This window comes from Clupea harengus, chromosome 11 (genome assembly GCF_900700415.2).
Source record: "Clupea harengus chromosome 11, Ch_v2.0.2, whole genome shotgun sequence".
In the NCBI taxonomy this organism is placed as follows: domain Eukaryota; kingdom Metazoa; phylum Chordata; class Actinopteri; order Clupeiformes; family Clupeidae; genus Clupea; species Clupea harengus.
In genome coordinates this window covers 21,004,961-21,022,460 of record NC_045162.1, presented here as the reverse complement: position 1 = coordinate 21,022,460, position 17,500 = coordinate 21,004,961, and the positions used below count along the sequence as shown (strand labels likewise).

At 47.4% G+C, this 17,500-nt stretch overlaps 1 protein-coding gene across 1 annotated transcript in view; it reads right to left on the bottom strand.

Moving 5' to 3' along the window:
• cdkal1 (CDK5 regulatory subunit associated protein 1-like 1) overlaps positions 1 to 17,500 on the bottom strand; it is a 241,882-nt gene that overhangs the window by 1,606 nt on the left and 222,776 nt on the right. Inside the window, exons 13-14 of the mRNA XM_031576182.2 lie at positions 13,639 to 13,722; positions 10,352 to 10,516 (exon numbers count right to left, since the gene is read on the bottom strand). Of these exons, the coding sequence (XP_031432042.1) occupies positions 10,352 to 10,516; positions 13,639 to 13,722 (249 nt within the window). The remainder of the gene's footprint in view (positions 1 to 10,351; positions 10,517 to 13,638; positions 13,723 to 17,500) is intronic.

Below are 17,500 nucleotides of genomic sequence, written 5' to 3'. Positions count from 1 at the left end.
TTGAAACCAGTGAGCTAAAGAACTTGAAAAGACTGGATTTGTATTGTAGTAAACTTTTATTTTCTAAAGTGTTTTGAGTTGTGTTCTGTCTACGCCGGTAAACTGTGGTTATTTTGACATTAGCTAAGTTATTGAGAGATACTGAGAAATCGCGTGGAGCTAAGCATCCATGCGGCTGCATCCATGCTAGCATCCTAGCTCCACAAAGCCACCGTAAACACAAAGCAACCGTATACAGTCACAGGTATCATAATCCATAAATTAGCCGCGTCATTGTTTAAGCCGTGAGGTTCAGAGCATGGGAAAAAAGTAGCGGCTTATAGTCCGGAAATTACGGTAAGTGTGTGTGTGAGTGTGTGTGTGTGTGTGTGTGTGTGTGTGTGTGTGTGTGTGTGTGTGTGTGTGTGTGTGTGTCATGAAAATGTGAGAAGTTGTCAAGTGAGTTGCAATGACAATAATGACCAATGAAGTATGTGTGTGTGTGTGTGTGTGTGCCTGAGTGACCGGTAGTCCAGTCCAGTGGTGGTAGTGTGTGTGTGAGATGTGTATGTGTGTATCAGTGTACTATAATGCTACTGGGGGTCATTTTGTAAGATTAGTGTGTGTGTGTGTGTGTGCGTGTGTGTGTGTGTGTGTGTGTGTGTCTACTGTAATGCATTGGCACATTAAGGCTTCATGTATAATAGAGGAGGCGATAGGGATCTGTCTCCTTATAGCCCCGTTTGACAGGACAGCCAATAATATGATCATTTAGGCCATAGGACAGAGTGTGCACGAGAGCGATCGGCCCATTATCACAGGCCAAGGACCAATCGGAATGGGCCTTTCATAGACCTCATCACTTCTCCCATGCCAGGGCCTGGAATGGTAATCCCTATCAAAGTGGAGAAGCTAATATGCATCAGGGTGGGTGGGGGTGTGTGTCTGGTGGCCGTGGTTTGGTCTAGATTTACACCCCCCCCCCCCAGTTCATGAGGGTGTTTTGAGGGGCAACGGCCCGTACTGTCCTCTGACAGGTCATTTCCAGACAGGGAAAATGGATTGAAGGAGAGGGGGAGGAAGAGAAAGAGAGAGTGAACAGTGGGGGAGGGGGGGGGGGGGGAACGAGTGACAATGTGAGAAAGGGAGGAGGGAGTGAGAGAGAGAGAAAGAAAGAAAGAGAAACAACTGGGGCTCTGATCACCTTGAGGAAGTCCACATCATTAGGTGGTACACTGATCCTCTCCTGATGTCCAGCTGTGTGTGTGTCTGTGTGTGTGTGTGTGTGTGTGTGTGTGTGTGTGTGTGTGTGTGTGTGTGTGTGTCTGTGTGTGTGTGTGTGTGTGTGTGTGTGTGTGTGAGAGACGCTGTCTGCTAGCACCCCGAGTAATAAAGAGATGGATCTCAAGATGCTCTCTGTTTCTCTTGTTATTCTCATCTTTCCCCTCTCTCTCTCTCTCATCTCTGTGCAGCTCATCTTTCTTCCCTCTTTCTCTCATCTCTCTGCTCCTCTCCTCACTTCTGTCAGTCACTTCATCCGCATATCTGTCCACCCAGAGTGCCTTTCATGCCCCCCCCCCCCCCCTCTTATCTAAGTCCAGGGCACTGGATCAGAGGGAGATGGTGGGGGTCTTCCCCATTGTGGGAGAGCCTGCCTGTCTCCTCTCCCTCTGCTTGGATTTTGATCTCCCATATCAAAGGGAAAACCACACACACTTTCACTCTTCTATACACAGCTTCTCACTTGTGTATCCTCTCCCACACACACACACAGACACACACAGACACACACACACAGACACTACAGGCTAACAGACACCAGCCAGCCATCTCAGCTGTTCTGTTTGTGAAGGGTAAGAAGAGAGAGACATCAGCGAGTGTCCTGTGGGCTCTCATGATCAAACAGATACAGAAGGGGACGCTACTGAGGAAGGAGACTGGGCCGTGTGCTTAGGCTCAGCCCTCATTCTCAGGGCTGTGCTACACTCACGTTCATGAGCGCCTTCACACACACAGACACACACACGCACGCAGGCACACAGACACTCACACACGCACGCACACAGAGACACACACACACACACAAACGCACACACAATCAAAGAGCTCAGCAATCTCCTAGCAGATCATCTGCCTAATGCCCATCCCTTGTCATTTCCCAAGAGGACATGAAACACACACACACACACACACACACCTCACACACACACACAGAACTCACACACATCACATGAGAGGCAGACCGGAAAAAGGAGAGAGAGACAGGAGAGAAAGAGGGAGGAGGGAGGGAAGAGACGAGAGGACAGAGGAGAAGAAAGAACAGAGAGGACAGCCGCTGATGTTCTTTAAAGCGCATCCATTGGAGAGTGACAGGTAGGTATCTGTCCAGGAGTGTGTGGATGGGGAGAGGGCTTCACTGTCTAAGAACAGAAGCAGAAACTCCCAAGAGCATTCTGCATGCACACGTCTGTGTCGGTCTTTGAGGAAGAATATGGAAGTGTGTGACCGGTCAGATGACTGTCTGTGTGTGTGTGTGTGTGTGTGTGTGTGTGTGTGTGTGTGTGTGTGTGTGTGTGTGTGTGTGGTGTAGACGACTGTGTGTGTGTGTGCATTTGAGTGTGTGTGTGTGTGTAAAGACCGGTCTGAGACAGTTGATGAAAGACACCTCTGATCACCACGGTAACAACCTTGCACTTCTGTCCCTTATTCGATGATCTGAGGCAGGGGGGGGGGGGGGCATGCAGGTCAGGAAATGATGGACCAGTCAGTGGCAGTTAGCAGAAGAGATCCTGCCCAGATACAGCACACATCTGGATCAATAGCTGAACTGAGCTGAGCCGACCTGTCTGCTGAGCTCAGTGACGCAGGCCTCACACACACACACACACACACACACACTCACAAGCTCCCGAGACATGCAGACACAGACACTTCCGAGCCAAATATAGACACACATTCCTGAAGAGTACTCAGGTGCATGCACGCACACACACACACACACACACACTGAGGGCATATGACAGACATGCATGTATGTATGTATAACTGGACCAACTGGGCTACAGTTGTGGAGTGTAAATCCTCAGGAGTCTGTGACAAAACTGGCAGCCCTGGTGTTTAGCTCTCTAGGGGCACAGTGTGGTACAACACAGGTTGAAAACACACACACACTCTCACACAGACAGACACAGGCGCACGCGCGCACACACACACACACACACACACACACACACACACACACACACACACACACACAGAGAGAGACACGGACACAGAGTCTCTGAGTGTAATCCGTCACACTGCCCTGTCGTGACTATGATCTGAGACCGAGTGTAAGCTGAGCGACCACAGTAGAGTAAACAGGCTTTCATGTGTAAGCCTCTGTCAACTCCAGTGCACGGCGTGTGTTTCTCAGAGTGCTACGCCGCACGCCGCAAACGATTTATTTACTTATAAATTCAGCCAATTTCCAAACGCAAACAGAGACCCTCACCCACGCCACAAACACACAAACACAAACTCGCACACAAACACAAAAAGCTGGATCCCCCGAGGGAAAAACTGAGCTGTAGCCTAGGCTTTTCAACCAGCACTAGAAGATGGAAAAACCTTGGGACGCGACACACACAAACACACACAGAGCATCGCAACAAAGGCAACAGAAACACTTCAGAAAAGGTCACTGCGCTGCCGCTGACCCCGCAGCCTCTTTAGGCTGCAACGAGTCGACACACACTCAGAAGGCCTCTGTCCAAGGACGGCGGCGTCTCTCCATTCACGTCTATTCATTTAGAGGACGCTTTCATCCAAATCCACTCACAGTCAATTAGAGATGCCCATTTCTGTCAGCGCGCATCAGCTTGGTGTTGTTTGCACCTATCTGGCTCTATCAGCTGAGCCCCAGGAACGCCATCGTCATTTCACAAATGCATCAGCAGATGGAAGATGCATCAGTGGGTGGCCTTGGGGTGTCAAACCCATGACTAAGGTGTGGCTAGTACCTTCCTCTACCAGATGAGCTCCTAGAACACATTCCTCTGACACGGCACATGACCTTTGAGGTTGAAACTGCCCTGGGCCACGTCGGGTTCCGATCCGTGTCCTACCGGTCCGGTTCCGCCTGCGAGGCGGCTACTACCTGGGCGTGGCGCTCCCCCATATGCCTGCCTGCCTGCCTGTGATCTAATGGGGAGGATTAGCGCATGAATACTGGCCCCGGGAGCGGTGGCCCTCGTCACAGAGCTGGGGGCGATGCGAGGCCCAGGCTGCGACGCTAATATCTAGCGTCTGAGCTCGCCCCGCTAGTGCACTTCCCAGCACATTAATTCATAAACATGTTCTCCATTTGTCAGAATGGGCAGATTACAGGCTGGCGGGTACGGCTGCTTAGGTAATCCATCCAGCATCTCATCTCACTCGCAAATGTTCTCATGTGGAGGGAAGGGAGGGAGCCAGGTATGGCAACCCAGAGAGAGCTAAAGTCATATTAGAATGTGATTTAAAGATCTTAAAGAAGGGAATACGTGTGTGTGTGTCAGAGAGAGGGAGAGAGAGGGGGAAAGAGAGAGAGAGAGAACGTGTGTATTAGGTTTTTTAAACATATTAATTCTGGCCCCTGGTCCCTGTGTGTGAGTGTGTGTGTGTGTGTGTGTGTGTGTGTGTGTGTGTGTGTGTGTGTGCGTGTGTTCTAGTGCATGTATGTAACATGTTCCCTTGAGAGGTGAAACAGAATCACCCCCTCACAATGAAACGCACACTGAAGAACTAACTTAAGGGGGAGACTAGCTTCAATCCATCTGATGAATTTTACATTAATGAGATATTACAGAAGGCTCACTTCTAATTATGGGAGGGAATTAATGGGTATCACATTAATCTATGCACACACATACACAGCACTGAGCTCTTCCTATGAATGCATTAACATAAACACACTAGTGTAAAGTCAAATTGTTCAGCACACACACACACAACCATGAGCTGTACAATAGCTTTATAGGTCTCATATACAGACTAGAGAACATCCCTCTTTCTGTTAAAACAAGATGGGCTATACTAATGTAATTAAAAACACACACACACGCGCACGCACAGGAGCTGCATACACAAACTTATAATAATTGAAACAAGTAATTAAGGTTTCTTCATATTTATCATTTAAATGGATGCAGTTCAGGGTCATTTGAAGAAGAAGCAAATGTCTAATGTGATGAAATGATGTAGACTTAAAAGAGGGACAAAAAGAAGACATTTATCAACCTGATTGAGCTTCATCGCGGAATGCTGATTACTTGGTCACAATGAAATGCGTAGGGTCACAAGGAAGGTGCAATTAGTATTGACTAACCTGCCAATTACCACCTAATTAGCACCTCAACTAGCAATTAATACAATAGAAATGACAAACAAACAAACAAATCTAGAAGATAAAGAGAGGGTAGATAGTCAAGTCCTCAGGGAAGCGAATGGAGTGCGGTTTCACACACACACACACACACACACCAACAGTGTCTCCAGAGGCAGATGCATGGGCAAAGGTGTTGAGGGCTGACATTCACACACACACACACACACACACACACACACACACACACACACACACACACGTACACGTGTTTACTGGGAGACATGGATAATGAGGAGAAGGTTGAGGATGCACATACATACATACACCATGACCACAAGACAACAAAGTATTTTATAAAGACCCCTATACAAGATGCCTATATCTGAGTGTGCTAACGCACACACTGGTCACAGTAGATGCATTACCGATGGATGTCTGTAAGGTGGATGGTTGGGCATGTGTGTGTAGAGCTGTGCATGAGATTATACATGTGTGCCTCAGACTGTCAACACATATGTGTGTGTGTGTGTGGGGGTGTGCACGTGCCTGTATGTGTATGCGTAGAGATCAACACCTGTGTGTGTAACAATGGACGACACCTATGCCTGTTAAACCTCTCCTGCCAAGAACTTCAGGTCTAGGGTCGGAGAACGGGCTATCTCTAGAGCCAATCAGAACTGCTGTAGCCTCTTCAGACCAACAGCGTGACCCTCTACTGACCATATAAGTCTAGCATCTCAGTGACCAGAGTGGAGACTGCATAGACAGAATTATAATAGATATACAGGTCTGATAATGGACCACGCTGCTCACCTCCAGACAGGGAAGGGAGAGGAGCTGAGGGCTTATGTAGGTCTGATTATGGACCACGCTGCTCAACTCCAGACAGTCTTGATTCTGGAGATGAGCTGAGGGCTTATGTAGGTCTGATAATGGACCACGCTGCTCTCCTCCAGACAGAGAAGGGAGAGGAGCTAAGGGCTTATGCGGGGCTGAAATAGAACATGCAGCTCCAGACAGTCTATGGAACACTCCTCCAGACAGTTTTGATTCTGGAGAGGATCTAGTCAAGGTTAGCTGGTATGATCATCTGAAAAGTAGCAAGGCTTTAAAGCCCTCATAGATCACCAGAGTGTGTTTTAACAATTTGTGTATGTGTGTAAACTTTAAATGTTACTTCAATTGACCGATAACGTTATCATTATAGCAGTCATTTAAAGACGTTAGTCGATGTCTACAAAGTAGCTTAATTTTAGGAAGTTAATGCTTGGTTACTCGCCGTATCAAGCAAAATAGATGGATGTTAAACGTACATTAGCCTATCTAGCAAGTTACGTTCTGGAAACAAGCACTGCTCAAGACAAAAATTGATCATGTTGCTACATGATAAAAAAACAAACAAAAAAAAAAGCATGCAAACGCTTTCGTCACATGGAGCAGAGTGTCCCTACCGCTGATCAATCAAAATGACATTTCATAAATACTGATAGCAGCACCGTTTGCCCAGAGGCTTATCAATACCAATTTAGTTCTGGTTCACGGTACCGATATAGTCAGTCTGCATTGTAAATGTTTTTGAGATTTTTCAAAACTTGAAATGAATTGCCAAGACACACCTATCAGCCGTGGGAGCACTTTAACCCCCCTGACACAAAACAGCAAAAGTACTGACGACGTGAACTTTTACTTTCAGACACGAACAGATAAACTACATTTAGCAGAGATGTAGGTGAGAGGTCGAATGGTAAGAGTTTACCCAGGATGCCCCCACAGCTGTCTCACAGCACCCACCGGATGCCCAGAGGACCGGTAGACGGCTCTGGTGCTGAGACATGCGATCAGCCGCTCTCACTAAGCCATGCTGAGAAAGCTGCAGAAACGCAAGCTACCCATAACTCCACAGAAGACTACCACTGCTCATATGGCTAGATCAGCAGTTTGGCTGTTAAACCAATCTCTCTTGGCCGGCAAACACACACACACTACACACACTTCTCATCTCCCAAAGTTACATTCATATCCTCCCAGAGTCTTTTGACCGTGGGGCTGGACTAAAGGATTCTCTCTCATTCTCTATTGTAGCTCAAACAGCTCACCAAGGTGCCATCACAATTTGCCTGCATTTGACTTCTCTTTGGATGATAGATTATCCTATGAAAATTGTTAAGGTAAAATAAAACAATTAGGGCTGAGGATAACCTCCAGTAAGTCAATGTGAACAGCACAGCCATGGCCTAAAACACACAATAAATATAATAGGCTTTAAAAGTCAACGTTGACAAATAGTTTGAACTTAGCTGGCCATCAGTTGACCTTATGTGACCAGGCTGGACTGCTGCAAGCTTTCTCCATTCCCTCTGCTCTGTCCATACACAATGCACACACACACACACACACACACACACACACACACACACACACACACGATATATTCTAGAAATGAAAGGGATCGTCGTTAATGACCTTTACATGCTGAAGGGCAGAAAGGAAGAGTAAGCACAAGGAGATATAGATAGAGAGAGAGAGAGAAAGAGAGAGAGAGAGAGAGGGGGGGGGGGGGGGGTGAGAGAGAGAGACAGGGTCAGAGAGGGGAGAGGGAGAAAGAGTGAGCCCTGTGTCCACAGCTGACTAATTTGGGAACTATATGGCTGGCTAATCTGTCATTATTTCTCTTCCTTATGTTAATCAGAGTCTGGGCTGTTATTTCTCCGTGTGGCTTGTGATCGCAGGAGCAGAGAGGACATGAGACAGTGAGTAGAGAGGCCATACACATTTTAATTTCACACACCATCGCCTCCTGACGCTGACACACTCTCTCTCTCTCTCTCGCGCACACACACACACACACACACACGCGCACACACACACACACACACACACGTACATTGGAGCCAGAGATCGCCACGGCAACACCTCATCGATGACATCACCCCCTAGAGCTCCCCGAGTAGCAGCGCAATCTGAGCCACGGGGATGAAGAGAGAGCAAGTGTGCACTCGTTTAACACCATCCCTTCATCCTGACCTCTTCTCTCCATCCGGAGTGGCCTTTAAAGCCCTCACCGACGACGCAAACGCCAACATCCCAGCATGCAGCTCCTCCGACCACCATCTTCATGGGCTGTTTTTTTCTTTTCTTGAGGGGAATTATTGTTTTGACCTCCACGTCTCCTAATAATTACACTACCCCATGGGGTGGGGGTGGCGGTGGGGTGGGGGGTCCTGGGGTTGGGGTTTTAATTCAGGAATGGGGTAATGGGGTGGAAATGGCTCTTAAGTGGGAGCCATCGGTGCGGCTAACGCGTTAGCATTCCTCAGCCCCTTTAACCCACTTATGCTGCGCCGCGGCTAATGAGAGAGTGAGAGCGAGAGCCGTTTGCTCAATGTGACCGTTCCACAGTAACTTCACACACTCAGTCAGACACACACACACATACACACTCGCACACAAAACACACACACAGTCGCACAAGTGCACAGCACGAATGTGTGGAGTCTCATTCACTTAGGCTCCAGCTCCAGGGGTGATCTGTAACAGGACCATGCCCAATATGTCATCCTTCAGTATGGGAAGACTAGTGGGGTGGGCCTCGTGTTGAGAGCCCCAAGAATGCCATCTTCAATGGATCACCTCAAACTAATGTCTCAAGTTGAAAGCAATACTTACAAACTAGAATCACTCTAAAAACATCCACATTCCTACAGGCTCTCGTCCTCAGTTGTGTGTGTGTGTGTGTGTGTGTGTGTGTGTGTGTGTGTGTGTGTGTGTTTGCACATCTCTCTGTGTGTGTGTGTTTGTGTGTGTTTGCACATCTGTGTGTGTGTGTGTGTGTGTGTGTGTGTGTGTGCATGCACATGCATGCTCTTAGCTGAAGAAATAACCAGACCCTCTCTGTTTCCATGGCGAAATGACAATTCTGAAGTCAGGCGAGTTTGTTGTTTGGCCTCGGATGACACTGAAGTACTCTGGAACCAGAACATTCCTCACAGAAACATTTATACAAGCGAGTTAGAGAGCCATACTAACCTACAGACACACTGGCTCCTGCTCTGAATGAAACAGCCTCAGATATCACACAGGGTAGCTGTTGAGGAGAGTGTGTGTGTCTGTGTGTGTATCTGTGTGTGTGTGTGTGTGTGTGAGAGAGTGCGCACAAGTGTGTGAGTAAACCATCTTCAGCTCTCATACAGCAGACAAGCTTCTGACTGGTGAGGGGTGGATGTGTGTGTGTATACAGAACTAGTTTATGACCTCCGAGTGACGTGTTTCCTGAGTTAAGCTTACGGTTGGGGGGGGCGGGGGAGAGAGAGAGAGAGAGAGAGAGAGAGAGAGAGAGAGAGTCTTGCTTTGTACACAGATGAAGGATTGTACAGAAGTGTTTTTGACAGACGGATTCCACAGAGAGAAATGAAGCCCTGTGAGTCGTGCTGAGTGACTCTTAGTTAATCACAGTTTTGGCTAATGACTCATGCTTATGTGCTAGCCACACTGGCTAATCAGTCGCTAGTGAACAGTGACTGCCCAAACTACTTAATGAGGTTTCAGTGATGGCTGGCTCCACAGTCGTTGACTTTGGGGGCACAGGTAATGAATGACTCTGCAGTGGGGGCAATAACGTGCAGTAGGGGCAATAACGTGTAGAAGTGGCAATAACATGCAGTAGTGGTTAGAGACTACGGTTCTAAGTTCTGAGGTTGTAAATGTTCCTGGGGTTACGTTCTGAAGTGTTAACCTAAGGATGCTAGGTTGTAGTGCTGACTATATAGTTTGTGGTGATTTGCACCAGGACTTGCCAGGGCTTTCCAAAGGGAATGAGCTGATCCTGAAGACTGCAGAGGAAAACAGCTCAGTGTACCCGAGTGGATGTCAGAGTAGTTAACTACAAGTGAGTTTCAAGTGAGTTACCTGAGAACAGGTGAGTGTACCTGACCACAGGTGAGTGTACCTGACCACAGATGAGTGTACCTGAGAACAGGTGAGTGTACCTCAAAGTATGTTTCTGCACCTGAGCACCGGTGAGTTTACCTGCGTGAGTCCTGACACCTCCCCTCGCTGTAGGGGCTGGGCGATAGAGGGTGTGATGACAGGGGAGTCCTCCACGAGTCGCCCCTTCATGTAGTGCTTCCCTGTCTCGTAGATATCCACCTCGATCATCTTCCCCTTGAACTCAGGGTTCTTTGGCACCAGCACCTGAGAGGGGAAGGAACGCGGGGATAGAGAGAGAAAAGAAGATCGATATATTTAGGGCAAATGTGTTTGACATGAGAGAGGAAACTCATGCCAAACACCCTGGGTGCCAAACACCATGTCTCCATGCATGAAAAACCCCCCAAAGTTTCAGAGATTGGCTTAGCAATAGGCACTGTGACGGCAACCTTTTCACTTCATTTAGCACTTTTGCATTTGCCGCCTAGTCGACTGTGTCCCATCTTATGTGCCGAACTGTAGTCCTCGACGAACACAATTCGGCTCCCCTGTATGTGTGACATATGTGTAGACGGAAATGAAAAGTTGACTGGGCTTGACTGCGAGCTCCAAAGGGCTCCTTTTCCATTGTCTCCAATCTCTCCAGACTCGAGTCCCTTTAGCCCCTCGGCTGTTCAGAGCAGCCCGTGCCGTTCTCTGTCGTGCGGCGTCTCTGCGTGGCGGCGCGCGGATGATGGACCTCACACAGAGGGATCAGATCGACTTTGACTCGTCGCCGCGGGAGAGGCAGGTGGGGGCTCTGCAGCCGGAGTGCCTTCATTACTGCAGCACAGACGCTCGATGGCGGCTTCAAGCCTTAAAAGGACTCCTGGGCAGGTTTTTACAGCACATTAGGTGCAATCTAACCTGGGCTGGAGCTTTAGATCTCAGAGTTTTTTTTTTCCCACCCGCCAATTATTCAGGAGAGAGCCACTTCCTTTTTTCCGCACCTTTGAGTGCAAGTTCTTGTGTTGTTAGTGCGTAATGACTTTCAATTCAATAAACGTTAAAAATGGCCTTTTGAAAAATTCAATTACATCAAGCCCAGAGATCAAACCCATGCACCTGAGGCAGAAGGGTTTATTCTTCCACTTCCCTATTCTTACAGTATAATAAGAGAACGAGGCGAAGCTCACTACATTAAAATAACCATTTCAAGCGATGAAAATTCATTAAGGTTGCCAAGTATGAATTCAAGAGAGTAAATGTAACTGAAAAATCGTTCGCTAAACAGCAACTAGACACTGCAGTCTGGAGTACTACGAAGCTGTGCCTTTCACTCATGTTGTTACCACGGCAAAGTCATCTTTATTTGTCAACTCGCATGCTCTCGTTGTATAAAAGCCAACCAGGTCATACAATTGGCCACACAGAGAACCATGTCGTGTGAAAAGAGGTTCCTTCTTCAGAGCTTTACACAATGACCCAGACAGAACACACAGAGCCTTCCCTTTCACCTGCAGCACGGCACGGGGCTGGTCAAGGTCCTCTCATCAAGAAAAGCCAGCTGAATATGTCTAAGCTGTACTTTTCAGAGCTGTGTCAATAGTCTGCTCCCTCTTCATGGAGAGAAGCAAATAGGTCAGTGCAGAGGAGACCAGTGCTGAGGTCAGAGCACAGACTGACCAGTGAAGAGGATGGAGTTTGTGCTTCAGCAGGAAACAGACAGAGAGGTGGGAACGTGAGGAAGAGAGAGAGAGAGAGAGAGAGAGAGAGAGAGAGCCAGGTGCACATACGTTAGAGAGCGGAATACGTAATCAGTCCTTACGCTCCTTCTCACATAACTTCACAAACTCTCACTTCTTCCACGATCCTCCCACAAATGCAGAAATGTCTGAAAAGCGCATTCTGTCATTCTGCTGCAGCGGGCTGAATGCGTTTTTTTAGCCATGTGCGGTCGATTTGTACATACCATGCCATATTTTTAGGTGCACATTGTGACGAAATTAGTCCTAAAACGGGGACTGACATGGGCACTGACATGTGCATCTGCCCCTCAGTGAGGGAAAGAGGAACGAGGGAGTGAGAGGGGGAGGGAGAGAAAGCGAGAAAGAGAAAAAGAGGGAGGGAGAGGCTGAAGCCTCCGAGACAGAATAGGCGAAAGGAAAGAGGGGAAGTTGGTACATGAGGGAGAAAGACAGGAGGAACAAAAAAGAGAGAGAAAAAAAAAGGAATGCGTGGTGTGGAAATGAGGGAGGGATATCATGGAGGGAAGTGGCAGAATGAGTCACAGCTCTCTCCTCTTCTCCTCTGGTACCTGTACCTGTGTGTGTGTGTGTGTGTGTGTGTGTGTGTGTGTGTGTGTGTGTGTGTGTGTGTGTGTGTGTGTGTGTGTGTGTGTGTGTGTGTGAGCTGCAACACTACCATTCTCCAATGCTCATAAGAATGATTGTACCTGTCATTTGCAGACACCTCTATTCTAGGTGACTTAACAGTGATGCTCACTGCCTTCCTATGGGGGTGTATTAAGTGGTCTAACTGAGTGGACAGGTGACAGGTGTTCTCTACGCACAGCAAAGCACCGAAAGGGCCGAGATGAGTCCATCTGCTTGACATGCCTTATGGAAGCTAGATGATATACTGTTGGAATTTCGCTCTCTCGTTCTCGATTATTTCGCTCCCAAAGACGTTTTGAACTTTAGGGTTGAGCACGCCGTTCCACTAGTTTAGCATGGCCCGTCCACACCCAACCACACACTCAATATGGTGATGCGGCTGCCAAGGCCACAGCTGTGGACTAGAGGAAATCGGCTCTGGGGCTTCCCTCTCCGAGTGGTCCGCCGTGACTCACTGTGCTGTGATGTCACTTCCTATTCCGCTCCAGACACACACAAAAATAATGGCGGTTTCATTTCTGCACAGACGGGTTGGGGATTGACGTCCTTAGGAGGAGACCCCCACAGGGGTGTCACTGACTCACACTCTCCTGCAAAGGCATGACACAGCTGGCAGACGGGATTATGGGAAAGAACATTTTTGTCTGGGAGTTGAAAGAGAGAACGGAAGAAGCAGATATCAATCCCAACTGCATCCCCCCGATACACAGAGAGAGGAAGGGATGTCATGTAAACCATTTTTAAGAAAGAGCGCTTCAAACGTGTTTGATGACTGTTAAGACTGATTTATTTGATGATCTTAGAGAGGGATTTTTACAAGTGAGCTTTGAAGCCTCGTGACTGCTTGTTCGGTCAGGAATGTGACTGCAGGCTACCCCCCTATGGTACATGCTTTACTGGAGGACCATCAGACATCAAATAAAAGGCCATGGGTAAGGGGGGAGAGATAGGGAGGGTGTGTGTGTGTGTGTGTGTGTGTGTGTGTGCAACTCATGTGAGTTTGTTTCTTACCTGTTCATAGAACTTGTTGTGTGCTACGTAGTATTGTGCATCAAAAGATTCCTCTGTCACAAGTACTTTTTGCCTTTCGCCAATCTGGAGAGGACAGAGAGAGATAGACAGAGAGAGAGCGAGGAAAGAGAGAGCGAAAACAAAAGTTAGAGAAGGACAAAGTTATGCTATTTATGAGAAAAATAGTCTGCTTTCTTTCAAAGAACATAACTTTTAACGCTGAAACACAAGTCTATTTGAAGGCTATCATTACGGTCTGCTTCTAACAGGCACTGATTGAATGGAATCACAACAACTGCAACGATTCTGAAATTTCCCAATTATCTCTCAAAAACTTCAGGTTATAGAAGAGTTACTAAAAAGCGAATACATTAATCTGGGAGCTGAACCTTCTTGGCTAATGATGAGTTTATTCATTTATTTAGCAGAGTGAAGAGGTGGTTTCATTACGGGTGTGTTAATCAGAGGGATGTGCATACGCCCACACTAGCTCACAGCACACATATCCAATTTAAATCTTCTAAACAGGGGTCAGCGGAAGAAAGGTGTGATTCAGCTGCAGAGATGATTTCAGTTATCCATTAACAACACGTACATTCTTTAATGAACACAGTGGGACATGAGAGGTAGACCTTTCACTGCCTGAACAGAGGAATGAAAATTATGTTTTTTTTTTTTGGAAGACGACCACCCCCACTTTAAACATAGGCCCTTTAGGTCAAAGCCTGACATGAGACGTGTGAACGCCTGGTCATGCCTGGTAGAGTCCTTGGAAAGGCCAAAAGAACTCTTGGTGGAGGGGGAGATAAAGCAAAAGCCTATTATTTCATTAAAGCAAACACACTATCTGGGGAATCTCTCTGAGCGTTTTTGTAATAATACTTAATGCAGTGTTGGTATGTGCTTCAGTTATAGGAATGTGTATGTTGGTAAAACAAACATATGACAAAAAAGTGTGTGTGTGTGTGTGTGGACATGTATGTGCTTGTGTGTGTATGAGTTTGTGTGTATGAGTAAATATGTGTGTATAAGACTGCTTGAATGTGCATGAGGGTGTTGGAGTGTCTGTGTGTGTGTGTGTGTGTGTGTGTGTGTGTGTGTGTGTGTGTGTGTGTGTGTGACAGAGGCGGAGATTGGAGGACTGCAAGGCCTGTTGGAAGGCCAGGAGAGGACACAGGAACCCTCCACAGACCCCACCATGTCGTACAGAGTGGCACAAATACAAATAAAACTAATACAAGTTCGAGAAAGAATGGAGTCTTTGTAGACTTCTTTTTATAAACTCAGGGAACTTAAGGGAAGGTACCAAACTCAGACATTGTCCTGAGACTGAAAGAGAAAGAGAAAGAGATGAAAAAAAAGACCTCTTAAAAGAACTGGATTTTGTTCTTCCTCCCAGCATCCATTCCCCCCTCAATCCTGCTGCATACATTCCTGAGGTTGTGACCTTTGCAGGGCATCCCATAGTGCACCTGTGAGAACTTAAGCATGGGGAGCTGTCCATGACAGGGCAGCAGGCTGCTGTGCAACTGAGGTCAAAGTGCAGCAGTCACAGGAACCATGGCAACCTGCACTGACTCATTAGTAATGCAGCGGAACTGAGCTGTGTGATCCAGTCACACACACACACACACACACACGCCCCACTGGTGTCTCGTCCTCTTTGAAGCTCCACAGCTGTATTATTGGGGGTGGTATACGGATAAGGAGGTGGTGACCACACACACACACACACACACACACACACACACACACACACACACACACACACACACACACACACACACACACACACACACACACACAAACACACACCTGAACTCTCACTGGTGGCATCTCACCAGACCTCTAATTCTCTGAAACTACACATTTATTCATAATAATCATAACACAAACCAAATATTGTTTGGGACCAATCTGGTTTCCAAGACACACACACATAAATAAACACACACACACACACACACGCTTGGACCTGACCACTCTCTCCAACTGGATTTAAGTGAAATCTTTTGAGCTTAGTCCATCAGATGGCACATGAGATAACACAGTGAAGAGATGACAACATAATGATGGGAACACACACAAGCAGGACAGCCTGCAGGCGCCAGGCCCACCGTGTGTCTTACTCAGCCTGAGGAGGAGATGAACTCCAAGAACCCCCACCCTGTGCGCACAGATCGCTCGCTCACACACACACACACACACACACACGGCAAAACATCTCTCCTCTCCCACACACCATTTCATCATAAACATTAGCGGGCCTTGGGCCAGGGCCATCAGTACCCTTTGACTCCCCCTTGACGGCGGGCCTGCCACACACGGATGAGACAAAGCGGATCTGACCCAAACCCGGCCCAGCTTAGGCCCGGCAGCACCAACGGCCATGTGGGCTGGCTGTCACCACGACGCAGAGCAACCTGGAGAGAACCCTGACATGTATTCACTCAGCAGGAGCTTTGCTCCAAATGCGCTGATATGAATCAGTATTTGTGCTCCCTCGGGCAACAGACCCCAGACCTGGCTCTACTAGTGGAGCTGCAGAAACACCAGAGAGAACAGCAGACCAGACCAGATCCAGATCAGATCAAACCAGTCCAGACCAGCCTTCTTTAGCACCGCACAGGAGTTGGTTTCAGCCGTTTTTAGTCATGCTACGCAACACATTTAATTTAATTAAAAAGTGGAAAAGGAAAAAAAACTTGAAAATTACACCCTGAAATCAGTGCCTTCCAACTCCTGGGTTAATAACATTAAACATCAGCAGGAGGTCAGCCACACATTAAGGTGCATAAAACGCACCATTAAAGTGCATCATTACAGATATGAATTATTAATTAGAAGAACATCCGCACAGCAAATATACTAATAAATAGACGTTCAGGGAGTGAAAAACGGTCTGTTAAACTGGTTGCCATAGTCGTTTATTTATTTCGCACACGCTTTTATCCGCAGCATCTTACAGCACAGATGCATGTTGTCACCCGTAAGCCATGTGTGCTCCCTGGGAATCCAACCCACCATCTTGCTGTTGTTAGTGGCAACTCTAGCAGTGGGTCTATCAGCTGAGCCACGGGGGAATACAAATTAGACTCATAGCTCTGGAAGAGACACGGGACAGGTGCCCCTCTGCAACCTCGCTCATGGAGGAAGTGCTCACTCGAGCCACTCCAACCTCTAAGCTCAGAGCCGATAAAAAAAACACAATTAGTGCCATGCCGACTGCCTAATGTACGTGGAGCGGTGGCAAGCCATTCATGCGGCAGGCTGAGGAAAAAAAACAGACTGAGTTTTGCGAGCGAGTGTGGGCGAAGGCATTCACCAGAGAGATCATACAATTACTGCCAGGCTCCCATGCAAAGTGCCATGAATGTTAAACCAATCATACACCATTTTAGAGCCTGTGTTTATGTATGTATGTATGTGTGTGTGTGTGTGTGTGTGTGTGTGTGTGTGTGTGTGTGTGTGATTTAGAGTGTTAGCGTGCTGCCTTACAAAGGATAAGCCTCTATGCTTGTGTGCGTGCAAACTGATTAGCTCTTTAATCTGGCTTTCAGAAGCCCTTGACTTATTCTCAACTTTTAAGCATGAAATAAACTTTAGCGTGAAATAATCTAAATGTGAGGATGGATATCAGTGCAATCAGTAGAGGAGAGAAGCAACTCACTGTCCCAAAAACTTTTTTGCAACACTAAGACTTTTTTTCTTCTAATAAACACAAACCCGCGCTGATAGTAAGACAAAAGCGTTTGAATACAGTGCCAGACATGGCAACCCTGGAGAACAGACGACTATGACTGCAGTCACAGTGCAAGTCATGACAACCCTGGCAAACAGACGACTATGACTGCAGTCACAG